Genomic DNA, 25,393 nt, shown 5'->3' on the forward strand with positions numbered 1-25,393 from the left:
CCCGTTATCTCCCTTGGAAAAATTCCTCTCACTGGAAATGTACAATTAAAGGATGATTGAAATGTTTAACTCTTGGAGTTTTTAGTATTACCAAACTCCTAGAAATTTAAGGTACCACCAAAAATAACATGTGCCTTTTCCCTTTATTCTCATTGATGGTAGCAGTGCACCTCGTTTCAGTGTCCTGATTCCTTGATTACTGTGAACACTGAACATCTTTTATACCTTTATGATATTTCTATGTTTGTGACTTCATTGGAGTGTTGATCTATTTCATATAGATTGTTTTTAATATACAATGTATTAGCGCCTGTCATATGTTGCACACTTTTTAACCTATTTGTCAGCTGTCTTTTGGTCTGTGGTAGGAGTCATACAATATTTTAAATGGTTTATGTAGTCACATATACCTGTCTTTCATTTTGATGCTTGTTCTGAAATGGAGTCCTGGCTTCACCATGGAAGGTGGGACATATGGGACAGCCATGTCCTTGTGGGCATGGTGGTGTGGCCGCGTGCCCACGACGAGGGGCTGCACTAAAGTGCTCACTGGCACCTTGCTTGGTGCATGGGCCATGCTCAGTTTAATATTATTAACAGTTTCTACCTTCACTCTCATGTCTCAGGATTATTTTTTCAGCATTTACCTGTTCTTATTTCTAGGATGTTTATGGTTTCAGTCCTACATTTAGATCAATCCATCTGGAATCATCTTGGTGTAAGTCCTGTGTTGTGCTTACAGTATGTAAAGTCAGAGGGAATCCCTCAAGGTCAGGCCTAATTTTGCTTCTCTTTAAAGTTAAGCCAAGAAGAAGACATGTCAGGACGCCCAGACATCAGCCACCGTGAGCTTCTTCCTGCCCTCCCTCCACATGCCATTCTGGTGCTGCGCTTCAGTTTCCTGTTGAGTCTCTGCTTAGTAGATGACTTGGCACAATCTGGCTGCCCAGATCTAGGGGAGTTGTCCCAGGGAGGCTTTGCGCTGGAGGAAGGTAAGAGGAGCTGGAGGTTGGAGCTTCCCGATTTGTGATTTTTCCAAGAACAGAAATGATTAGCCATGTGGGGAGGTTACTTCATTGTACACTGTTCTACTGCGTAACCTCCCTCTATTCTTTACCAGCATCACACAGCAGGTTGGCACCATTTTTGAACAGAGGTTTCTCACAGTATCCTCAGCAGCATTGAGTGTTCCTAATGTTGTAGTAATGAGCAGTAGATCTCTCTCAGTGGGCAGTGTGACCTCTTTGGTCACTCTAAAGGGCTGCCAGCATTTCTCTTAAGCTGGGGGGAGAAGAGCTGTTCTGTGTATAGGGGTATTGGGAACACATGGACAGAAGGAACTGGCCTCACATGCCATCGTGTTCCTGGGATGGCTCTTCCAAGACCAGCACTTCCTCCTGGCAGGCAGGCCCTCACAGAACTCTGCATTTGGAGATGGACAAACTCTCTTCTTCTTATCACTTTCTCCCCAAAATGTCCTCTTCTACCAGCCCCTCTTAAGAGCCGATTTTCTATAAGTTATAGTGAGGGCACTGCTCTGCTGTGCACAGAAGGAACCCCAGCCCAGAAGCACACACTCCCTGTGGAACCTGCAGGGATGGCAGTGATGACAGAACCAAGGGGGTCAAGGAAGATTGGAGAGGAGTGGGCAGCAGGAAACAGCTCAGGCTGCCTGACCTGGCCCCCGGCTGCCCATGAGGGCCTCCAGAGAGGGGCAGAGCTGGCTTATCGGGATCCATGATGGTTTTTACACTTTTAAAAGTGCCCTCTTCTCAGAGACCCTGGTTATTTCCAAAAGTAGGAAGTAATCAAATTTACAGTGGATAAAATCCAGTATTTGAAATCAGGAAGACAGAAAAAAAAGCAAAATAGCATCCTTTTCTGAGAGGTATATGCTGACCAAAAATATCTTTCATTCCTGTGAACACCAAGCAGCACGACCTCTGGCAGAGAGAGCGCTGGGTTGTACAGATGGAAACTTGTGTTTAGCAGGCTGTCTGCTCCCAATAGTGGCCCTGGCCGCAACTGACCTGATGCCTTGCTGACGTTAACTGTGGGTACCAACCAGCACCGTGGACATCGGCCCCAGGATCAGTCTACGATTTGTCTGGTGGCCAAATGATGACTTTTAAGTGGGAAAAGCTGGTGGGGGCTACACCGTGCTCTGCAGTGTAGTGGGATCCTGTGAGCTGGCCTGCACAGGCACTCCCTCCCCTGCCAGGGGCCCCAGGGAGGCTTCTCCAGCCTGAGGCTGCACCCTCCATACGATTCCACCCCCCATCCTGTGCCAACAGTAGGCAAACGGAGAGTAGCTTGGTCTTGTTTTTATTAGCTGTTGCCCTCCAGGCTACGACAGGGCTCCCAGGGTGTAGCCTGAAAACGCCCATACTCTAGATTCCCTCCACTGGACCCCTGTCTTTGCCATGATTTCTTCCTGCATCAGGCCCCTGTGGGCCTTGCAGGCCAGTCCAGGCAGGTCTTTCACACTGTTGTCCCACATAACAGAAAAAGCTGAGCAGACAGGGTAGGAAACACACTTGCATCTCCATGGCTCCAAAGAGGTTGCCTGTGTTAGATGGATGTAGACAGACACAGCCTTCACTGCTTCCTCCTCCTTGCCACCCGGCCCTCCCTCAGTGTCTGTGGCCTGACTCTCTCCTGGTGGTCCTACGTCTCTGACCATCCCTCCTCACTCTCAAATTTGCTGTTGCCCACCACCTGCCACTAATGGCGTGGTGTTCTCCTGGGTTCCCTTTCTCACTTAAGATGATCAAATACAGCATACTCATGCCTCTCCTCCGCCATGCTGGCTGAGTCTCCCTCTAATAGACCACCTTGGGGTCATTTTCTCCTCCACATCCCATCAATCAGCCACTGAACCTGTATCTCTTGAGAACCATCCCATAATTTCCATCCATGCACTCCCAGGCCTGGTCTGTATCAGTCCCAGTCTGTATCAGTCCCCTCGGATCTGGACCTCTCCTGAGCATCCTCACCCCTCCTGCAAGGCTAGTCTCAGGTCTGCCTTCCTTTATGGTGATTTCTCCCCACAAATGAAGTTGGCCCTTTCAAAAAAAGTTCCTCTCCTTCATTGTTGACTATGACGCTTCTTTCATGCATATCCTGTCCACTGTCAGTCCCCTCTGTATTCACAAGAGCAAGTGTAATGCCCGCTATGAAGGAGCTAAAGTTTGTTGAATAAACACATGAACAAATGGTGGTTTTGTAGTGTTCAACTGAAATATTTCCTATTTCAGCACTGGACCACGCTGTTTTTCTCACTACATAATTGGTTACACTAATTGGTTACACTAAACGCATCACGAGCCAAATTCAAAAGGTCAAAGGAGAAGGCAAATGGCAGAGTGTGGTAAAGGGGCAAGTGAGAGGGTCTCTGAAAAAAGTCAGGCTAAAATTACAGGGGGTTCAGGCAATGTTATCTTGATCTGGATGGCCAGTTACATGACAGATTACTTTGTTCTTAACATACGAACATCCTATTCACTTTTCGGTATACTGGTTGTTTAACAGTAAAAATTAAATGTTAAAAACCCACCATTGTTGAACAATCTCCAAAGGAAATTAAGGAAACAGTTCTATGTACAGTAGCATCATAAAGAAAATACTCAGGAATAAACAACCAAAGAGGCAAAAGTCTTGTATATTGAAAACTACAAAATTTTGCTGCAAAGAAATTAAGGATGCCAAAAAATGGAAAGACATCTTGTGCACATGGATTGAAAGACCTAATATTGTTAAGATGACAGTACTATCAAAAGTGAGCTACAGATTCAATGTACCCCCCCCCCATCAAATTCCCAACTGATTTGTGTGTGGAAATAGAAAAATCCATCCTAAGATTTACATCGAATCTCAAGGAACCCCAGGTAGCCAAAACAATCTTGAAAAAGAACAAAGCTGGAGGTCACATACTTCCTGATTTCAAAGCTTATTATTACAGAGCTACAGTAATCAAAATAATGTGGCACTGGCATAAATATGTACAGACAGAAGTGCAGAATAGAATAGCATGCCCAGAAATAAACCCTGGCATATATGGTCAAATGATTTTCCATAGGATGCCAAGACCATTCAATGGGGAAAGAACATCTTTTCAACTAATGGTGCTGGGAAAACCAGCTATCCTTAGGCAAAAAAATGAAGCTGGACACTCACACCATATACAAAAATTAATTCAAAATAGATCAAAGACATAATTTAAAAGCTAAAACTCTTAACTCCCAGAAGAAAACACGGGAGAAACTTCATTGGAGTCAGCGGTGACTTGGGTATGACACCAAAAGCACAGGCAACAAAAGTAAAAACAAACTAGACTACACCAAAATGCAAAACCCCTGTGCATTTAAAAAAAAAAAAAAAGGCAGCCTACAGAATGGGAGAAAATATTTGCAAATCATGCATCTGATAAGAGGTTAACATCTAGAATATACAAGGAACTTCAACAACAAAAGAGCAAACAACCTATTTTTTTAATACCCATCTACCACCTTAACCATTGTAAGGGATTTAACCCATTTGAATGATTTAACTCATTCAAAATGATTTGAGACATCTCTCCAAAGAGATATACAAATGGCCAACAAGTACATGAAATTATGTTCACCACTAATCATTAGGAAGATGCAAATTAAAACCACACTGAGATACTTCACACCTATTAGGATGGCCACTATTTAAAAAAAATAAAAAATAACAAGTATAGGCAAGAATGTGGAAAAGTTGAAATCCTTGTGTGCTGTTACTGTAGACTAGTATGGCTGCTGTGGAAAACAGTACGGCTGATCCTGAAAAAATTAAAAATAGAATAACTGTGTGCTCCAGCAATTCCACTTATGGGTATATACCCACAAGAACTGAAAGCAGGGTCACAGAGGTATCTGTATACCCATATTCACAGCAGCATTATTCACAGTTACCCAAAGGCACAAGCAACCCAGGTGTCTACTGACAGGTAGGTAAACAAAATGTGCCATATACATACAACTGAATATTATTTGGCCTTAAAAAAGGAAGGAAATTTTGATACATACTACAACATGGATGAACCTTGAGAACATATGCTAAGTGAAATATGCCAGTCAAAGACAAATGTGGTATGATTCCACACGAGTAACTTACTGTAGACATAAAGTAGAATGGTGACCGTCAAGGTGGAGAGTTGGAGGGGTGGTGGGGGTGAAGGGGAGTTCTGGAGATTGGTTGCATAATTGTGAGTGCACTCAACACTGTTGAACTGTACACTTAAAAATGGTTAAGATAGTAAATTTTATGTGTATCTTACAATTAAAATTTTAAAAATATATTGCAAATAAAAGCCTGAAAAATTATTTTTAGAATGAATCAGACTCACATGTAAGAGGTAAAAATGTAAAACTCTTAAATGAAGATAAAAGAATAAATTTCCATTAAGCTTAGATTAGGCAATGGTTTCTTAGATACACCAAAAGAAAAAAATAAATTGTAATTCACCAAAATTAGAAATTATACTTCAAAGGATACCATCAAGAAAGTGAAGAGACAAACCACAAATTGGGAGAATCTGTGAATCACTTATCTTTAGGTGACTTGTATCTACAACATACAAAAAACTGTTACAACAATAAAAAGAACCGAACTGAAAACTGGACTAAGGACTTGAATAGACATTTCTCTAAAGACATACAAATGGCCAATAAGCACATGAAAACATGCTCAGACATCATTAGTCGTTAGAGAAATGAAAGTCAAAATCTCAAGTAGATACGACTTCATACCCAGTAGAATGGCTATAATCAAACATGAATTATAACTGCTGGTGATGTGGAGAAACTGGAACCCTCAAAGATTGTTGGTGGAAATGTAAAATGGTACAGCTACTGTGGAAAATTTTGGCAGTTCATCAAAATGTTAAAGTTGGGCCAGGAACAGTGGCCCACGCCTGTAATCCCAGCACTTTGGGAGGCTGAGGTGGGAGGATCACCTGAGCCCAAGAGTTTGAGACCAGCCTGGGCAACATGGGGAGACCCTGTCTCCACAAAAATACAAAAAAAATTAGCTGGGCATGGTGTCACGTGACTGTGGTCCCAGCTACTCAGGAGGCTGAGTTAGGAGGAGCCTGGGTGAGGCTGCAGTGAGCTGTAATCATGCCACTGCACTCTGGGCAACAGCAGAGACCCTGTCTCAAAAAAAAAAAAAAAAAGGTTGGAATTATATGACCCTGTAATTCCACTCTTACAGAAACATATGTCCATGCAAAATTTGTTCACTATTGTTCATGGCATTAGTCATAATAGCTCAAATGTGTAAACAAACCAGTCGTCTGCCAACTGATGGATAAATAAAATGTGGTGCATCTATACTATGGAATATTATTCACAAAAGGTAATGAAGTACAGATAGATTCTACATGTGGATGAGCCTTGAAAACATTATGGTAAGTGAAAGAAGCCAGTCACAAAAGGCTACATGTTATATAAAAAGCGTCTTAGTGGTTTTGAGGCTGAGGGAGAAGGGAAGTGACTGCTAATGGGTACAGGTTGCTCTTTGTAGTGATGCAAATGTTCTGGAATTAGTGGTGATGGTTGCACAACTCTGTAGATATAATAAAAAACACTGAATTGGTAAGTTTCAGGGTGAATTTTATGGCATGTGTATTTCTCCAAATAAAGCTCAATAAAGCTATTACTCAACAAAGATGACAGGGCTTTATAATATACATTTTAGAGTTGTTTACTTTTATTAATAAAAAGTTAGATCACTTAAATATATATACATTGAAAAAAACTATTATTGTCCCTTTCCTGGTGAAAAGGAGTATACACAACAGACCTTTGTGATATTCTGCAACAATGACCCATATTGGTGTGGAATTCTCACTTTTTAGTAGAACCTTTAAAAACTCAAGTGAGCTGTACAACGCCCCGATTGCTTTAACTCCAGTGAACCACGGAGGTATAAAGACGCTAGAGTTCTTTGTAATTCTTCAGTGCCAAAAATAAAGTTGGAAACTTGGATTCCTGTTTGACTCTACTGTATTAAGTGATCAGAATAAAATTACTGTAAGGCTAATCTTCAACCACTTCATGGTTTTCATTCTTGCTTTCTATAGTGAACATCTGTTGTTTCCACTTGCTCTAAACCCCTTTCCTTTTGGGATTCAGCCCACTACTCATCCATGTGATTCTGACAGGAGTTAGCAATGACAGTGCAGATAGCCCAGGCCTGGCCAAGATCACAGGCCCCCATCCCCTCTTCCACAGGGACTGGTCCAATGCAAGGGCAGGTGATCCTGGGAAGACCAGAGTCCTTTTATAGATTTGATTTGTGGACCCTGAAAAAGGTTCTCTCCCTCCCTTTTGAATCATGGATAATAAGGATGTGGACTTGGAACTGACACTGGCCCATTATGTAGAGCGGGCCAGACTGAAAATGAAACCAGGAAACAAAAACAGTCCGAAGATGATGGTAAAGAGCCTGGGCAACACAATCTGGGGCCTAGCATCAGCTATGCCTGTGGACGCTATTAAAGTGCTGAGGTTATTACTTCAGTGAATCAGAGCACAAACGAAGTATTTCTTCTCTAAGGAATCAAACACAATTCATTTTAGAACTAGACAGGAAAAGACTGAACTAAAGAAAAAGTTTTATCCTAAACTTTCCCAACAGACACCTTCTGGATAGGCTGCATGTTATCGACTGTGTCAGTCACATCAGTGGCCTGTACAAATTGGGTAATTCAATTGAAGAGTCAAGTTTGCAAATGACAGTCTTTCCATTTTCTGTGCTTTAGAACAATTCTCAAAACACATTTATTATGCTCCCAACCCATAACTGTTCAATTAGGTTTTTCTTCTAAAAATAACTTGGATCAAGAGAATCATTTACTTTATACATATTCGAAAACAACTCATCCACTTTCTTCAGTGTTCCATGGAGGGGAAATCTGGTCCAACCAAACAGATGTAGTAAAAAGTATGTTTCCTATTTTGGCTTCTTTGTGTTAATGACCAGGGAAAATATTTGTTGTTTTCCATGTTGGCTTCAACATAATGCATCAATATCCTTTTCTTCCTCTGAATCTTGCCCTGTTATCCAACTGAAAATAAATATGCAATTAAATCAAATTTGGCACAATATAATTAGTTAAACACCCCTTACTTTGGTAAGGGTATCACCGCATGAGAGAAATAAACCATTACATTTAACTTTTTATTTGGACTATACTCAATATACATTCTTCTTCTAAAAAACTTAACTTTCTAGGTTTAGGTTAATATTCTAATATATTTGAAATCTTTAAATTGCAACTGATGAGCCCTGAAAAATGTTAAGTAACACATTACTTTGGGATTAAAAATCCTTCAGGTGAATTACCACCTCACAAACTGGCAGCATGTTCTTTGACTGAAGCCTCACAGTGCAGTCATTTCTTAAGGGTAGTAGGTAGAGCAGAGGGTTCTAAAGTCAGTTTGTAAGGCAAACTTGCATAGTCAATGTCACTCCCCAAAAATTCTATATTGGGGGTCCCTAACCTCCAGCCCATAGACCTGTACCAGTCCATGGCCTGGCAGGAAGCAGGCCACACAGGTGGTCAGCAGCAGGAGAGGGAGTGTTAGGGCCTGAGCTCCACCTCCTGTCAGATCAGGGGCATTACATTCAGATCAGCAGCATTAGAGTCTCAGGAGCATGAACCCTACTGTGAACTGCACATTCAAGGGATCTAGGTTGTACGTTCCTTATGAGAATCTAATGCCTGATGACCTGAAGTGGAACAGTTTCATCCCAAAACCATCCCCTGCCCCCTTCCCCGTCCGTGGAAAGATTGTCTTCTTCCACGGAATTGGTCCCTGGTGCCAAAAATGTTACAGACCACTATTCTATAGGAAGGAATTATTTTAGAGACAGACCCTGCCAGTTAGTCCAACAAAGTGTGGACAGACAGCCATTTATTCACTGAGCACTAGGTAAAGTAGCTAAAGCCATACGTTAAAAAAAAAAATTTTTAAACACAGGAATCAGGATGGTGAACTGCTCATACTATGAGAGAACAGCAGATTCAAACTTCCCATCTCACCTTCAATAAGATGCACACTCACTTTAATAGCATACAAAATTACCCACACAATTTAAATGTTTATATTTCTGGGTTTTTTGCCAAGCATGTATAACAAGTTGCATTAAGAGCGATATGACTCTACTCATTTTGGAGGACTAACAGTAAAACATGGTCTTGGAGAAAGATTATAAAAAGGTCCCTAAGCTGGTCGGGTGTAATGGCTCATGCCTGTAATCCCAGCACTCTGGGAGGGAGAGGTGGGTGGATCAGGAGTTTGAGACCAGCCTGGCCAACATGGCGAAACCCCATCTCTACTAAAAATATAAAAATTAGCTGGGCATGGTGGCAGCCGCCTGTAGTCCCAGCTACTTGGGAGGCTGAAGCACGAGAATCACTTGAACCCAGGACGCAGAGGTTGCAGCGAGCCAAGATCGCACCACTTCATTTCAGCCTGGGCAACAGAGCGAGACTCCATCTCAAAAAAAAAAAAAAAAAGGGTCCCTAAGGTGCTCTTCTCAGTGTCAAAGTATATGTGAAACTCTGCCTTGTACTGATATTTAGAAATGGTAAGAACATTTTACTTTTTATGTAAGATTGTTAAAAATTTCTGCTGAAAGTAGATAAATTGTAAAAATAAAAAAAATCTGACTTCGTTCTTTGGAGATCTAAGACTGAGCTTTAGGTAGAGAATTTCAGAGGGTTTACTGCACACGCTTTGAAATTTTGACAAAGTTAAAGGTTTGCATTTTACATGGGTAACAAATCTATGTGAGAGAAGGCAAGAAAATCCTCCTCTATTCACACTGAATGACAGGAAAAGATGTCACTTAAGAAAGTAAACAGAGCAGGGCCAAATTTAATCTAACTTTACACCCTCCCTGGATCTGATTAGCTGGCAAACATGCTCCAAGTTCTTTGTTTACAACCACTTGCAGGTAGTAAGTATCAGTACCCTCCATTTCTTTTGTTAACAAAAAGGAAGGGATTTGCAGTGTAGTTCCTAAACAAACAAAAGCATGCTCAAGGCCAGGTGTGGTGGCTCACTCCTGTAATCCCAGCACTTTGGGAAGCCGAGGCAGGCAGATCACCTGAGGTCAGGAGTTCAAGACCAGCCTGGCCAACATGGTGAAATCCCATCTCTACTAAAAAAATACAAAAATTAGCTGGGCACAGTGGCAGGCACCTGTAATCCCAGCTACTCAGGAGGCTGAGGCAGGAGAATCTCTTGAACCCAGGAGGCAGAGGTTGCAGTGATCCAAGATTGCGCCACTGCACTCCAGCCTGGTGACAAAGTGAGACTCCGTCTCAAAAAAAAAAACAAAAAACAAAAAACAAAAAAAAAACATCCTCAAGTCCAAGTGCTTTCTTCCTTTAATGGGATGCTCATATTTTTGGTTTTATACATTTCTCCAAGAAAAGGGTCTCAGTTTCCATTCCAAAGATCTCCATACATCTTCCAAATCAAAGAATGTTAGAATGAACCCCAGAGATTTGTAATCTCTTTTTAGGCCCTATTTCTACAATCCATCCCTCCAAAATTCAAACACAGATACTGACATTTTCTCTTAGTCGCATAAGGCACAAATGTATACACCTTAGAGCTCCACATTATATGTTTGTATACAATTGCCAACTGATCTGAACTCGAGTGGCCAACATCAACTTTTACCCGTATATACCTGCCGAGACTTCATTCTCACACTTTCAGAAATGCATGAAGTTCAGCAGCTGTGGTTAGCACGGTGACAGAAGAACATAACAATGAGCTGTGGGTTTTTATGAACGCTACCTAACATTAACTCACTGGAGGAAGAAATATTATCTATGTAATTTTTTCCAAACCATATCACTGCAACTTACCTATAACTATTAAGTCATTCATATATTTAACCTCCCTATAGCTAATTTTTAGCATAGGCTTTTAAAAATCTTTAACCACTTACCACTGATCTTTTACACTCAAAAAATGCGTACTTCAAAGAGTTGCAGTATCCTTCCTTCAAACACTGCCGAGGTGATTTTCCTTCCTATGACAGACACATAAAACAATATAAACACCTTGGAAATTTTCTCACAAAGTACAAAATAATTGTCCTTCTGAAAATAGTCCTTTTTAAAAGTGTTAAAAGAGGAAAATAGAAAGTTATGTAGGAAATAGTTCTTAACTCATTTGGGCTATTGGTGCCTAAAGAATGAAAAAAAATTGTAACTTGGGAACTTTAAGGACACTGTTGAATTCTTGAAAACACTGGTTTCTATCGGATACTTTTCCTTAAACTCTTTATATAAAAATCTAGAAAGGGATATCTTCATTTCCTTATGGGTGAAATGTGTGAACTGGGTACCCTAAAATCAGAATATTTTTAGTGTTGGCACGAAACACTTCACAAAGATATTAACAAGGCAGGCTGGAATACTACTTAAATAGAAACATGTGGCCCATTCATGCACCAGGAAAAATGTAACCCAAAGCTCATCTGCTCTGCATAATCAGGGATTTTCCCTCAAGCAGATTTTGACTCTACAGCCGCATCACTGCAGCCACTCCCCAGAACCTTTATGTTGCAAGTGCTAGGCACGTTCTGCTAGTTTTTCCTATGAAAAGCTACAGGGTACTATGTCTGTGGTATTCCTGTCCCCCAGGAATCTTGGCCACCTTCCAGTCTGTATGTCTGCCTGGGTCCTAGATATCAAATGTCATCTACCTCAGTGACTCTCAAAAGTGGATAAGAGTAGCAGGTTTCCATCCTCTCCAAACTCTGCAATTCTGCTGGTGGGATGTGTTGCCCACATGAAAGACGTGGAGGCAGACAAAAGAAGACTAACCATATAAAAGGTTATAACTATAGTTTATAAGCTGATGCCTCTTCAAACTGTATCTAAGATGCTACGTTTTTCAAAAGCTTTCAACCTATATTGTCAACTGCCTGGGGTAAAGATCCATCTAGATACACTAAAGCTAAGAGACAGTCATTCGTCATCCACTCCACCCCAAATAACAGACTGCTAGCTGTCTGCTCTTCCTTTTTATCCAGCATATGGCTGGGTGAGATCTCCTAGACACCCTTGCATCTAGCTGTGGTCCTGTGACTAAGTTCTAGCCACTGGAATGTGTGGGAAACAGGTGTAGAACTTCTGGGTTGGTCCTTAAAGAGGCTTGCCCCTTTCCTCACTTCACTCCATAAGGTTGCCGGGCCTGATGATGTGGAAGCAAACCAGTCTTGGACCATGAATATGAGAGTAACACCCTACTTGCTATATTTTCCTATTTTCACAGCAGAGTCACAAGATCAACAGTGTCTGTGTTCATGGAAGATTGAGGGAAATGACCAGGCCCTGATTATAGGCACAAGGACAAAAGAGAAAGTTCTCTATCTTGTTTAAGCCACTATTATTCTGGGTCTCTGTAACATGCACTTGAATCTATATTCTAACTAATACACTCCCAAGCTTTTTTGCCTTCTGAGGTCAAGATCAGTCAGTGCTCTCAAACATGGCTGTGCCCAAGAACCAACCTAGGAAAGAAACTTTTAACTTATTGGGGGTAGGGTGAGGGCAGCAGTGGAATCTGTACTTTTAAAAAGCCACACCACTTCTAGGTGATTCTGATGAAGAGTCAGCGGATCTGGAAGCTGTTAGTGGAGACAAAGAAGATACCCTATGATGAGTGATGTTCCTCTGGCAGAGTTTCAGTGTCCTGATCATCCAGGAGTCATTAAATCCTAAGAAGTCTCTTCAAGAGATGCCTTTTGAATCTGCTTTTTCCCTGCTTTCCTCCAGCCCCACTGGAATTTACATCCTTACCATTACCCTGAGTTTCTCTGAGGCCCTCTAACTCCTTGACAATCTCCCAAAGCAGCACCTAGAACTAAATACATGTTTATGTTGAATTCCTCCCTAGAGCGAGGTGCTGCAGGTTTCAGGTGGGTTAAAGACTGGCAAGAAGAGACTACAGCACCAACCTGCCACAGGATCAGATTAACCTTTTTATTCAAGAACTTAAGAAATCAAAAATTTCCATCATAATTAAGGTTGCCACATAGAGCAAGCACAGACCTCAGCAGAGCTTTCCTTGGTCTTTCAGAGTCCCCAGTGAGGAGCAGTGGGCAGTAGCTGCCAACAGATTGTAGGAGATTGTTCTGGACCTGCAAACCTCCTCACTATTGCCCTTTTACAATCCAGCTGAAATCACCATTCAGAATGAATTTAACACAAACTGTATACGAACTTCCATCTAAAGAATTGCTTATAAGCATCACGTTTTCTGGCTGACCAATCTGAGCATTGGTAAGGCCACATATTCAATGGCGGGAAAAGCAAAGTCTGTACCAGCTGTCCCAACCATAATCTCTGCCTACAGCATTCTAGCCAAACAGCTCCGCTTTCTATACTGGAGAGACCATGTTCCATTCATCAGTACTTGTTCCCTGAACTGGAGCCTGGCACTCCATACATGTTTGCTGTATCAACCGCTGCAGAAAGCTAGCTTGGAATTCTCTGTGCTGCTGCTATTGTCCTCCACTTGGAGTTTCTTTCCTCAGTCCTACTCAGTGTACTTTCTTCCCTTGACTACTCATCAACATGGCCTTCCGATGCTGAACGTAAGGATAAAATCCAGTCTCCTCACTCTGACACACATACAGGCCTTCACACCTGGCTGCAACCTTCCCCTCAGGCCTTCTGTCGCATTCCCCTATGGCAGGACACTAGCTCCTCTGCACCCTCCCACATCTCCCTGCCTCTGCACTTGCTGTTCTTTCAGATTTTCCCCACAACCACAACAGTTCCCACTCCTTTACTTGATAAACTACTACTCAACTTTTAAGACTCAGCTCAAATGTCATCTCAGAAGATTCCAAATTCTGAAGCAAAATCAGACACTCTCCCTTGGGCTAACGCATTTTTCTCCTCAAGATCTAGTCATTAAACACATGTTTAATAAATGCTTACAGTCTTATGGCAGGAATTTAGACCCTTAGATGTCTATTTCTCCCATGACACCAAGCTTACATGGGTAGTGACTGTTACTGATTCATCTTCATTATCACCAGTGTCAGGTCCCATGCCTGCCACTTAAGAGGCATTTACCAGGAGCTGGCTGAACGGCAGCACCAGTAAGGGGCAGAGGGAACACAGCCCTGGACAGGGGACCCTGAAAACAACGGTACTTCAGTTTCCTCATTTATATAAGGAAGTTGGGCGAGATAATCTCTTAAATTTATAATAACTCAAGTTTTACTAGACATTGGGAGGCGAGAATGGCTGACTGCTAAAATCAGTGAACCAAACAAACTGTGACTCGGTAGAAACACTGATACAGTCTTACAGTGGATGTCCATTTGGAGGTAATCTTTTCTCTGAAATAACAGCAACTTTCTGAAACTACATCCCCCAATGCAAAGACAATTGCATACAACTGAATGCCCTCTCGTCGGGCCTCTGCAATTGGAAAAGGCACTTGTGCTTTACTTGAGCTCTAATCCAGAACTCAGGTCCACTGTGAACCTCACTACATGTTTCAGTGCATTCCAAGAGGGTGCTAAGGAGACCTGTGTCTGTAGCCGGGGAGTGAAGGAAGTAGGGGAAGCAAGATACGAAATCGTGAAAATATGGAGTTGCCTTATTTTTACAACTTAACATCCAAGAATGCAGAGAACTGTAACTCAGAAACAAATTCACATCAACACAAGTCAAACTGAGCACACACTGTCACAACTGAACAGGCAGGAGACACTACTGGCCAGGGCAGTGTACCAGGTTTACCCAACTCTCTGGAATCATTAATTCTACAGATTATCATTTCTAGGCAGGCAAGAAACCTGGCTTATTCTCCTTTATGTCTCCAGAGCCTAGTAGAGTGCTAGCATTCCATAAACGCTTCGTGAACTGAAATGGGTTAACCTTTACAAAAACCCGACAGGGTGCGTTTATCGTTATCTCCGCTTTAACCCCACAGGGAACTGGGGCTCCGACAGCTCAGTGGATCTGCGCACGTTCAGTGAGCCCGAGCTGTGACCTACGCCCGGGATGGTTAACTCCAACCGCCGCCGCGGGCGACCCGCTGCCCTCCGCCGAGCCAGGCCTGCCTGGGACAGGCGTCGTCACCACCGGGAGCGCCCGGCCGCGCTACCTGGACCACACAGTCCGACTGCAGCAGACACGCGCCCAGGTCCTCCTTCAGGCCCGCGCACGCGCCGCCCTGCGGCTTGTCCTCATAATACTTAGGCATGACGGCGCTTCCCCTCCGCTGCGGACTCGACTTTCCCCCACCGCAACACTTGCAACCGGGTCGGGAGCGAGCGAGGCCCCAGTCTCAGGGGACCGGAAGCCAGCAGCAACAACTTCCGGCGGGCCGCGACGGTCGGGCCGAGGACTACGGGGGCCGAGAGGTGGCGCGTCCGCGACGGAAGTCGGTGCCCGTGACGCGGCGCGCCCCAAGGGCCGGCTCCGTTGCGGGAAGGGAAGCCCGCCCGGTGGCGGCTGGGCTCGGCTGCTGGGAGGAGGTGGTGGGCTGGTTCGGACGTGGGTCGAGGCTGTAGCAGGACTCCAGGTGAGGCCTGAGGACCACTCTGCCTTCCCGCGGCCCGGGCTCGCGCCGGGGGCCATTTAATCCCGACAGCTTGCGGCCTGACGTCGCTGCGGCCTGGCAGTGACCATGTCGGCGTCCGGCCCCTCGGCCGGCGATAGAGTTGCGGCTAAAATGAAAGGACGCCCAGTTACATTTGCATCGTAGATAAAGAAAGAGCATTTAGTATAAGCATGTCCGAAATGTTGCGTGGGATGTAGGCATACTAAAACCTTATTCGTGGCCTGTCTGAAATCCAAATGGAGCTGGGTATTCTGTGTTTTTATTTGCTAAATCTGGCAGCCGTACCCGCGGCCCCGGGCAGGGAGGGAGCAGCTGGGCTCGGCCAGACGCTGCCGGCGTCCGGGGGGCCTGCGAAGTGGAGGGGAGACGGGCAGCCGGGCAGTGGCCGGCGCTCCCCGGAGCTCGGACCGGTTGGGCTGGACTCCGACGCTACCGCTCCCTCTGCTGAACTATTCCGGATGTAAAACACTAGGGATCGGAGTTTTTCTTGGTTTTTTAATCTCATTCTAGTGACGAGAAGCTTGCTGGCAGTGCGCTGATGGATCTGTGTGAATAGGCCATTTATTTGACCTCTTCAGTAACACTGTTCTAACCGGCTGAAACTGCTTTCTTAGGCATTTTCTTAAAAGCTTGGTGGTTAAGAGCACGGAATTTCGAGTCAGATTTCCAATCTTGGGTCTTTCACTATCCTCGGAGTCATGGGGCAGTCACATCATCCCTGTCTCTGTAATGGTAGCTGCCCCTGGATAAGTGTTATTAGGTGATTCAGAAGGGTGGGCTGTTGCCCTTGCCTGAGGTTGCAGTCTGCGGTTCCCAAGCCCAAAGACCCGCCTCAGAACTAACTGCATTTGCTTTTGACTCCTGGCCTTTCTCTAGGGTTGGGAAGAACATGGAAAGTGACCTCCCTGCCAAATAACTCAGAAGAGGAGTGTCGGTAGCCAAAAGTTTCTTCAGAATACGTGTAAAAGAAATGTTTTTCTTCCATCTAGGAAGATGTTACCGAGTACTTCAGTGAATTCCTTAGTGCAGGGGAACGGAGTCTTGAATTCCAGGGATGCGGCAAGACACACAGCCGGAGCGAAACGCTACAAATACCTGAGAAGGCTTTTCCGCTTTCGGCAAATGGACTTTGAATTTGCTGCCTGGCAGATGCTGTACCTGTTTACATCCCCACAGAGAGTTTACAGAAATTTTCATTATCGAAAACAGACGAAGGACCAGTGGGCCAGAGATGACCCTGCTTTCTTGGTCCTGTTAAGTATCTGGCTCTGTGGTAAGTGTGTTTATCTGAGATAGAATTGAACGCTGAGTGTTTCTGATTAGATTTTTTGTTATAAATGTGTTGTGGGTCAGAATCTGGAAATATTGGAAACTATTTCTCCTTTTTACTGAAGCCTCAAAAAATCTCACAGGAAAGAAAGTTGTAGTCTTGGTTCTACAGGTCCCAAGCAGATGCCAGAGTAAACTGTTACCCTAGGACATTGACAAGCAGGGGACAAGATTCACTCCTTATCTTTTTAACTACTTGAATCGGTACCCAAATGTCAGCTGACTGTGAATAGGAATATGAAACTGGAAATTGCATTTGACAGGCAAATCCACAGTGAGAATTGTAAAGGTATTGATGGGAACCTGAGAAACTGAAGTTCTCCAATTCCATAATGCAAGGGTCTCATTTACCTGTAGGGTGTTGAAGTGGGTAAGATATTGAAGTTTATAGGGTGTTTTGCACCTTAACTGGACTTAAACTATGTTAGTGCCTTCTCTACACTGGCGTTCTAAATACTGAGGCCACCGTGGTGAATCAGCCTGGCAAGGGCCCACCTCAGGAAACTTCAGCTCTCTCAGTGGCCACGCTGTGTCCCAAGGTAGTGTTCACACATCTTGGGAGTTTTGTTTAAAGACCTGTCTCTCCCACTAGCCTGGGCATCTGGAGGGCAAGGGATGTGTCCTGTATTTCCAGAACCTAGCAGAGTCCCTAAATGAATCTTGTGAATCTTTCTTTCAGTGTCCACTATAGGATTTGGCTTTGTGCTGGACATGGGATTCTTTGAGACAATAAAGCTTCTCCTTTGGGTTGTACTCATAGATTGTGTAGGCGTTGGTCTTCTGATAGCAACTTTAATGTGGTAAGTACCATAACTTTGGTTTTTCAGATACTGCTGTAGCATCTCCATTTGTTTGCTTCAGAGGTACAATAGCAGCAGATGGAAATTGAAACCCAGGTAGAGTTACTAAATGATCAATTTTGACTGCTACAATTTTCCCTCCTGTGTTGCCACCTATATCAGAAAATACTATAAAGGCTGGTTTATAATATTGTCAAATGTAGCAAATAATTGAAATAATTATGTTTTGAACCCAAAATATCTGAGATCGGTCTCAATTTAGAAAGTTTAGTTTGCCAAAGTTAAGGACATGCCTGTGACACAGCCTTAGGAGGTCCTGATGACATGTGCCCAAGGTGGTCGGGGCACAGCTTGCTCTTATACATTTTAGGGAGACTTGAGACATCAGTCAATATGTGTAAAATGTACATTGTTTTAATCCAGAAAGTGGGGAAAGGCAGGTTATAGTTAGATAAGAGACAAATGGTTGCATTCTTTTGAGTCTTTGATCTGCCTTTCACTGAATACACAATTTACTTGTGAGAGGCAGGTACAGGAATAGTCATTTATGCCTTAGTCTGGCTCAGTGAGTCTGCATTTTTACATAAACAATGGGGCAGAGGAAGCAATCAGATAAACACTTGTCTCAGGTGAGTAGAAGGAGGACTTTCTGTCCCACACCTGTAAAGATAAGCTATCTTAGGAATAAAATACGAGGCAAGTTTGCCTGACACAGTTACCAGCTTGACTTTTCCCTTTGACTTAGTGATTTTGGGGTCCCGAGATTTATTTTCTGCATACTAACAAAATGCCTGGTTTTGCAAAAATATTACAGATTTAGCCAGTTCTGCTTAAGTTGTCTGGATGATAGCATGGTTTTCTGCATTTGTCAATAGAGACCACTTCTTGATATTCATTGTGTTTAAATCCATTTAGATCTAAAGGGTTATTTTGTGGAGTCTTACTTTGAATCTTTGCATTAAATGAAGTATACTTGAAAAAGAAGGATTTTTTTTTAAACTTCTTATGCCTTCCTACTGAGAATAAAATTTTCTTTCTCTCATACACACCCCCCCCACCCCCACCCCCCCCCCCCCCCCCCACACACACACAGGCTTTATCAGAAGGGTTCTCAGTCTGACTTTGGTTGATTTAGCAACAGCAGTGTACTGAGGATAAATCTGGTGTTTGGTAAAGTCCTCCTGTGTGGTTGGCATGCTGGATGAAGGGCAGGGGATGTGGCTAGCGATCTCAGTAGAGGACCAGTGGTTGGGTAGACATGGTGGTCATTGTGGAGAACATTTTAGTTGCAGAGAGACCTGGGTTCAAATGCCAACTTAGTTATCTGTGAAACTCTTACCAGTCTCTTCTTTTACAAAATTTAGTTAATTACCTATTCTGTCCAATTTTTGAGATAATTGTGTTATGAAAATTACCTGACACAGTTAAGTGTTCAATATTTGGTAGTTACTAATATTTTAAGCAAAACTCTGCAACTATAACTTCTGATACCAGCCTTTTTTTCTTTGAGATGAAGTCCCACTCTGTCACCCAGGCTGGAGTGCAATGGTGCGATCTCAGCTCGCTGCAACCTCCGCCTCCCGGGTTCAAGTGAATCTCCTGCCTCAGCCTTCTGAGTAGCTGGGATTACAGGCACACACCACCACACTTGGCTAATTTTCATACTTTTAGTAGAGACAGGGTTTTGCCATTTGGCCAGGCTGGTCTCAAACTCCTGACCTCAGGTGATCCTCCCGCCTCAGCCTCCCAAAGTGCTGGGATTACAGGCGTGAGCCACCGCGCCCAGCCAATACCACGCTTTTACAGGCATAGTTCAGATATGCTAGTTCCATTCCAGACTACTGCAGTAAAGCAAATATCACAATAAACTGAGTCACACAGATGTGTTGGTTCCCAGTGCATATGAAAATCATATTTACACTGTACTGTAGTCTTTTAAGTGTACAATAGCACTATGGCTCTAAAAAACAATGTACAGACGAATTTAAAATGCTTTATTGCTTAAAAATGCTGACACAGAGACATGAAGTAAGCATATGCTGCTGGAAAAATGGCACAGGCAGACTTGCTGGACACAGTTGCCACAAACCTTCAATACGTAAAAATTAAAAAACTACAGTTTCTGTGAAGCGCAGTACAGTGCAGTGTGGTAAAATGACATATGCCTGTATTTTCCTTCGTAACTTCTGACTAGTACAGCAGAGCTTTTTTATGTGCTAGTTAGCCAATAAATGCTGTCCACTGTTAATATAAAATTCTAAAATCTGGCCTAGAATTAATACTAATGTAAGTCACGTATTCATTACCAAGAAATTCATGAAAAACAAATGGTGTGTTTTAAAATTTCAATAAATAAGACTTTCAAAGGAATAGTTTCATTCATAACAAGCTTTCTGCCATGAATGCAGTAATTCTGGAGGCCACTGTCTTAGTCTGTTCTCAATGCTGCTATAAAGAAATATCTGAGACTGGATAATTTATAAAGGAAAAAGGTTTAATTGACTCACAGTTCTGCATTGCTAGGGAGGCCTCAGGAAACTTATAATCATGGCAGAAGGCAAAGGAGAAGCAGGCACCTTCCTCACAGGGTGGTGGGATGGAGTGAGTACAAGTGGGGGAAATGCCAAATGCTTATAAAACCATCAGATCTTGTGAGACTCACTGACTATCATGAGAACAGCATGGGGGAAATTACGTCCATCTGGCCCCACCCTTGACACGTGGGGATTCTGGGGATTGCTGTTCAAGATGAGATTTTGGGGACACAGCCAAACAATATCAGGCACAGAAGGGGACCAAATCAGCCTGGAGTTTAGCACATTTCATGTGAGTCTGTATCATAGTTTGAATTAAATAGAAAGGGATTCAGTGTATTTTTGAGAACCTATGTTGTGTGAGGAACTAGAAAGAGAAATGACTACATGTAATGATGACCATCACAGAGGAGCTACAGAAGCCAGCATAAGGTGGTGGTTTGTGGAGATGGGGAATAGTTGACTCCTGGTGCCGGGAATTGCAAGTGCAATGGCATAGAGGTGTGAACAGCACACTAGGTCTGGGAGCATAGGGTGACACCGAGTCACTGAGGAAGAGATGTGACTAGAGAAATTGGCCTTCATGCTATTCAGGAAAAAAATTGGACTTTATCTCATAGACTGCATGTGTGGGTTGGGGGCAGAAGGAGGTGGGGAGCTTTGAGGCTTTGAAGTAAGGAAATAATGTCAAACTCACACTATCTTTTCCATGGCAGTGGAGGAGGCAAAAGTTGGAGTAGTGAGTGGGCAAGGCTGGATACACTTGCAGAGGTCTGCGTAGGAGTAGAGGAGGCCCAGATAGTATGGTGGTGATAGGAATAGAGAGGAGGGATGGATTCAAGAGCTTCCTGAGATAACAAGGTATGAGGGGGGATCAGGAAGAGGGAGTGGGTGGGAGGCTCCTTTGGGATGACCTGTAAGATTTTGGCTTAGATGACTGAGGAAGCAGCAGATGCAGATGAAGCAGCCCTTGCTGGCCTGTTGAGTTCAGGGAGCTTCCTGAAGAGTGAAAAGAAGGTCAGTAGACACTGAGGTTGATGACTCCAGACCTAGAGGCAAGAGTCTGGGCCATGATGAGCCTCTGACTGGCGTTAATATGGAGCTGGGAGGTGAAAACCACAGTGCCTTGGAGTGCTCTTGGAAGGCACATCTGTCTTCCAGAGGAAAGACTCTCACTGAGGCCAGAAGCTTGAAAAGCGCCCATTTGGGATAAGCAGGAGAATAGGGGCAGCAGAGAACGTCTACAGAAAGGGTGCTCTTGGGGAGTGAGCTACATACTGATTCCATAAAATTTGAATGGTACGCATTCTTGGCTAAAAAGGAAACTGTCTTGGTAAGCTCTAGTTTGTTCAGTATTGTTTTGGCATTTTCAGATAACGAAATGCAGGGACTGTTAACGTTAGTATTGTATCGCTGTTTATTTTCCATTTTTATCCCCAGTGTCGGAATAGCGTATTCTTAATTGTACCCTTGAGATGAAATGAAATAATACATTAAAAAATACATTGAATTTCCAATATATGTTTATAATACAAGTTTTGTTCTTTGAAGATCTTACTTTTCTATTACTTGGATATTTTACTTTTTATTCATCATTGAACTGAAAAACTAGTAGGCCATGTTGTAGAACAGTGACATACACTTGAATAATTGTTCTTATGGCTGGATGCGTCACTCTTCCTAACTGCTTCTTACTATTTCATCCTCCTTTTAATAGGGGGTTGACCCAGGTCTTGGGCCTTGGGCCTGTTCATTATCCACATTCATTTTTTTGGTGACATCATTCAGGCCCGTGGCTTTAAATATTAATATCATCTACACACTGATGAGTTTATATCTCCAGTTTGGACTTGTCTTCTAAACTCTAGACATTGTATACAACTTCTTACTCCATACTAGTTGGCATCTTCAACATAACAGGTCCAAATTCAAACTTCCGCACACTCCTTCCCACCTCAAAACCACTCTTCCCACAGCCAGCCCCACCTCAATTAAAGGCAGCTCCATCTTCCATTTGTTCAAGGCAGAAATCTCTCAGTCATCCTTGAGTATTTTTTTCTCATACTCCACATCCAATAATGTCAGGAGCTCTACCTTCAGAGTATCGTGTGTGCCACATCTTAGCACCTCCACTGCCACCAGCCCCTCTGCTCATCTCTTCCTTGTAGTAGCCTTCTAACTGGTCTCTGCTGCCAGTCTTGTCTCTGGAGTCTGTTCTCGGATCCGCCACCAGAGAGGCTCTGTCAAGGCATTTAAGTCAAATACTTTTCTCAGAACTCCACAGTGGCTTCTCACGTCACCAGGAATAAAAGCCAAAGATTGTAGAACGGCCACAGGCTTCGTAAGAGATGGAGCCTGTGTGACTTGATGTTGGGCCCAACCCTGTTTCTTTTCTGACTTCATTTCTTGCTCCTTTTCTTTCAGACACTGGTCTTTTCACCATTCCTCAGGCCTGCCAGGCACCATCACTGTCCTTGGGTCTTTAACCAAATGTTACTTTATGACCCTCATATGTACAATTGCATCTCAAGTTTGTATTCTGCACATTTCTCTGCTGCTTTCTCTCTTTCCATAATACCATCTGACATAGGTGTATCATTGTCAGCCTTCCTTCCTAGATGGAAGGCAGGGATTTTTGTCTGTTTTGTTTACTGGTATATCTCCAGAATTTAGAATGTCTGCCGCATAGAAAGTCGTCAGTAAACATTTACAGAATTCATTTTATTATGAAAGAAATTTTAATTTTGCTCTTAGGTTCATCTCTAACAAGTATTTAGTGAAACGACAGAGCAGAGACTATGATGTGGAATGGGGCTATGCTTTTGATGTGCATCTCAATGCTTTTTATCCACTCCTGGTCATTTTGCATTTTATCCAGCTTTTTTTCATCAACCGTAAGTAGCAGTTAATTAGAATATTATCCAAGTCTTCATTGCATGCATTGGTAAAGGGACTCATGGTCTGCATCTCTTCTGGCAGATGTTATCCTGACAGACACATTTATTGGATATTTAGTTGGAAATACCTTATGGTTGGTTGCAGTTGGCTATTATATCTATGTAACTTTCCTGGGATACAGTGGTAAGTAATTCTTTTAAATGTTTTTGGTTGAGAACATAGCAAGAGGGGGAAAGTTGTAACAGTAGTACAAACAGCTTGCTTTTATGGAACACTTAACAGGCACCATCCTAAGTATTTTATGTGCATTATCTCATTTAATATTCATGACAATTACACAGGTTTACTTGTTTCCATTTTCAAATGAGGAAACTAAGGCAGAGAGATTAAGCAACTTACCCATGGTCATGCAGCTAGAAAATGGCTTAGCTGGTATATAACAGATTTTTTCCTTTCAAGGAACCATGTTAAACCATACTGGTTATCTCCAGATGACTTGCAGGAATCCAAGACCATTCGCTCCTCTTCTCCCATGCTTTCAGGTTGTGGGTTACCAGCAGGAGGGTAGAGCGAAGAAAGGTGGGGCCGGCCCGGCATCTTGTTACATAGGTCTATGAACTGAAGTTCTCTAAAGCCTTTTGAATCATACTTTTTGCCCCATTCTTAGTTTTCATGATTACCGTATGGTTCTGTAGACGATCACAGAAGATCGGGCCCAACATTTATTGTCCTCAGGACATGTTTGCAGATTTACTCTTAAATCCTGTTGTCAGTTCATTTTTCTTAATATGAATGAGGAACATATATTATTTTTCATTTATGTTAAGAAATGATCCCATTAGATAAAGCCAAATAAAATCTAGAGACTGCGCTGTACGTTTCTTAGCCCTTCCTTTCCTGTTACTGTAGATGATTAGGGCCTAACTGTAAATACAGATGGCTCTGACTATGCCTGGCTCCAGAGTTGTTCCCACCCTGGTTCTCTCCCCCCTTGGCTGGTTTGTCAGGGAACACTTAACCCCTTCATTGTAATGCCTTGTTTGGGGAGTGCTTTCTCTAGTCCAGGGGAGATGTTTGTGTCATTTCTAACGAATTTTGAAAGTGTTTTGTGATGAGAACACTGCAGCACTGTGGTTTCTCTAAGTGGTTATTTGAACACTCCTGGTAACTCCCTATACCACTTAGAATAGTTGGAGTACAGCTCAGTTTGTTTAAGAACTTCCTATATGAGAAATACTTAGGTCGGGATGCATGGGGTAGGGTCCCGCTAACTAAGCAGTGAGCAAGAAACATCAATATTTGGAGCCAGGCTTTTAGAGTTTCAGTTCTTTTCTGAAGCCTGGGCTACTAGTTGAGCTCACACCCTCTTAAAGTGGGGGTATAATGCTTTACACTGGAAAACCTCAAATAGCTAAAAGATGTTTTCCTATAACGCCATCCATCTCTGTACTTTAAGTTGGACTCCTAGAGGTTTCTGAGGCAGTCACAAGTTTAAATTCACCACTGTTTTCATGAATATTTGTGACATTTCTCCCTCATTGTTAACCTCTCTTGGTCCAGTGTATGTCCCACTCAGCCTCTGTGCTGAAATAATTCCTCTCCTAGGTTTCTTCCCAGCCCTAGACAAGAAGGAAACAGCACAGAGGGGTTGGGAAGAGTAATCTAGTTCTGGGCATAAATAGCATCATCTTACTGATTCAAAAGATGCATTCCCTTTCACCCCACATGTTGAAGTAAGCTGTCTTTCAAAATGTTCATTTTATTAGTCATTTATTTGTTTTTTTTAAAAAATCAGTTTGGATTCCTTTCTTTTTCCAGCATTGCCATTTTTGAAAAATACAGTAATTCTTCTGTATCCATTTGCACCTCTGATTCTGCTCTACGGGCTGTCCCTGGCACTGGGATGGAACTTCACCCATACTCTCTGTTCTTTCTATAAGTACAGAGTGAAATAAAAAGTGAGAAGATTCAATCGTAACTGTGTCAACAGTATTGTGATCATTTCTTGTAAAACTTGTAAATAAACTATCATAATCTTTGTAGATATCTTAAAGGTGTAAAGTTTGCAAATTTGAAGAAATATATATTAACACTGTGGTCAGGTACATTCCTTAAAACTAATTAAATGTACATTTCTATAATAAATATTTTTTAAACTAAAGCATGTGTGTTCACTCTAATATTTGCA

General features: G+C 42.8%; 3 protein-coding genes across 5 annotated transcripts in view; 2 read left to right on the top strand and 1 right to left on the bottom strand.

The window, feature by feature from the left end:
* Positions 1 to 7,075, top strand: part of INPP4A (inositol polyphosphate-4-phosphatase type I A) — a 153,669-nt gene extending 146,594 nt beyond the window's left edge. For both annotated transcript variants that reach the window (XM_031007953.3, XM_055378470.2), the window contains one exon: positions 800 to 7,075. In XM_031007953.3, the coding sequence (XP_030863813.1) occupies positions 800 to 803 (4 nt within the window). In that variant the 3' untranslated portion in view covers positions 804 to 7,075. The remainder of the gene's footprint in view (positions 1 to 799) is intronic.
* Positions 6,622 to 15,394, bottom strand: COA5 (cytochrome c oxidase assembly factor 5). The gene is made up of 3 exons (XM_004031477.4): positions 15,186 to 15,394; positions 10,999 to 11,082; positions 6,622 to 8,095 (listed from the first exon to the last, which is right to left on the bottom strand). The coding sequence occupies exons 1-3, from the start codon at positions 15,282 to 15,284 to the stop codon at positions 8,054 to 8,056; spliced, it is 225 nt and encodes a 74-aa protein (XP_004031525.1). The 5' UTR covers positions 15,285 to 15,394; the 3' UTR covers positions 6,622 to 8,053.
* UNC50 (unc-50 inner nuclear membrane RNA binding protein) lies at positions 15,313 to 25,366 on the top strand. Of its 2 annotated transcripts, none has more exons than XM_004031475.4 (6): positions 15,313 to 15,605; positions 16,634 to 16,917; positions 17,653 to 17,773; positions 23,062 to 23,201; positions 23,287 to 23,388; positions 25,024 to 25,366. In XM_004031475.4, the coding sequence occupies exons 2-6, from the start codon at positions 16,638 to 16,640 to the stop codon at positions 25,158 to 25,160; spliced, it is 780 nt and encodes a 259-aa protein (XP_004031523.1). In that variant the 5' UTR covers positions 15,313 to 15,605; positions 16,634 to 16,637; the 3' UTR covers positions 25,161 to 25,366. The 2 variants fall into 2 exon arrangements, with proteins under 2 accessions (XP_004031523.1, XP_018876324.1); XM_019020779.3 differs by having other exon boundaries at positions 15,405 to 15,605; positions 16,521 to 16,917.
* Positions 25,367 to 25,393: the final 27 nt, after the last annotated feature.

The sequence above is a fragment of the Gorilla gorilla genome, chromosome 12 (genome assembly GCF_029281585.2).
Source record: "Gorilla gorilla gorilla isolate KB3781 chromosome 12, NHGRI_mGorGor1-v2.1_pri, whole genome shotgun sequence".
Classification (NCBI taxonomy): Eukaryota; Metazoa; Chordata; class Mammalia; order Primates; family Hominidae; genus Gorilla; species Gorilla gorilla.

Bases quoted from the DNA above. Each gene is read 5' to 3' on its own strand.
- COA5 (XM_004031477.4), bottom strand. From the start codon at position 15,284: ATGCCTAAGTATTATGAGGACAAGCCGCAGGGCGGCGCGTGCGCGGGC. The intron at 11,083-15,185 runs GTAGCGCGGCCG...TGTCTGTCATAG, and splicing joins AGTCGGACTGTGTGGTCCAG to GAAGGAAAATCACCTCGGCA. The intron at 8,096-10,998 runs GTAAGTGGTTAA...ATTTATTTTCAG, and splicing joins TTGAGTGTAAAAGATCAGTG to TTGGATAACAGGGCAAGATT.
- UNC50 (XM_004031475.4), top strand. From the start codon at position 16,638: ATGTTACCGAGTACTTCAGTGAATTCCTTAGTGCAGGGGAACGGAGTC. The intron at 17,774-23,061 runs GTAAGTACCATA...TTTTGCTCTTAG, and splicing joins CTGATAGCAACTTTAATGTG to GTTCATCTCTAACAAGTATT. The intron at 23,202-23,286 runs GTAAGTAGCAGT...CTCTTCTGGCAG, and splicing joins CCAGCTTTTTTTCATCAACC to ATGTTATCCTGACAGACACA.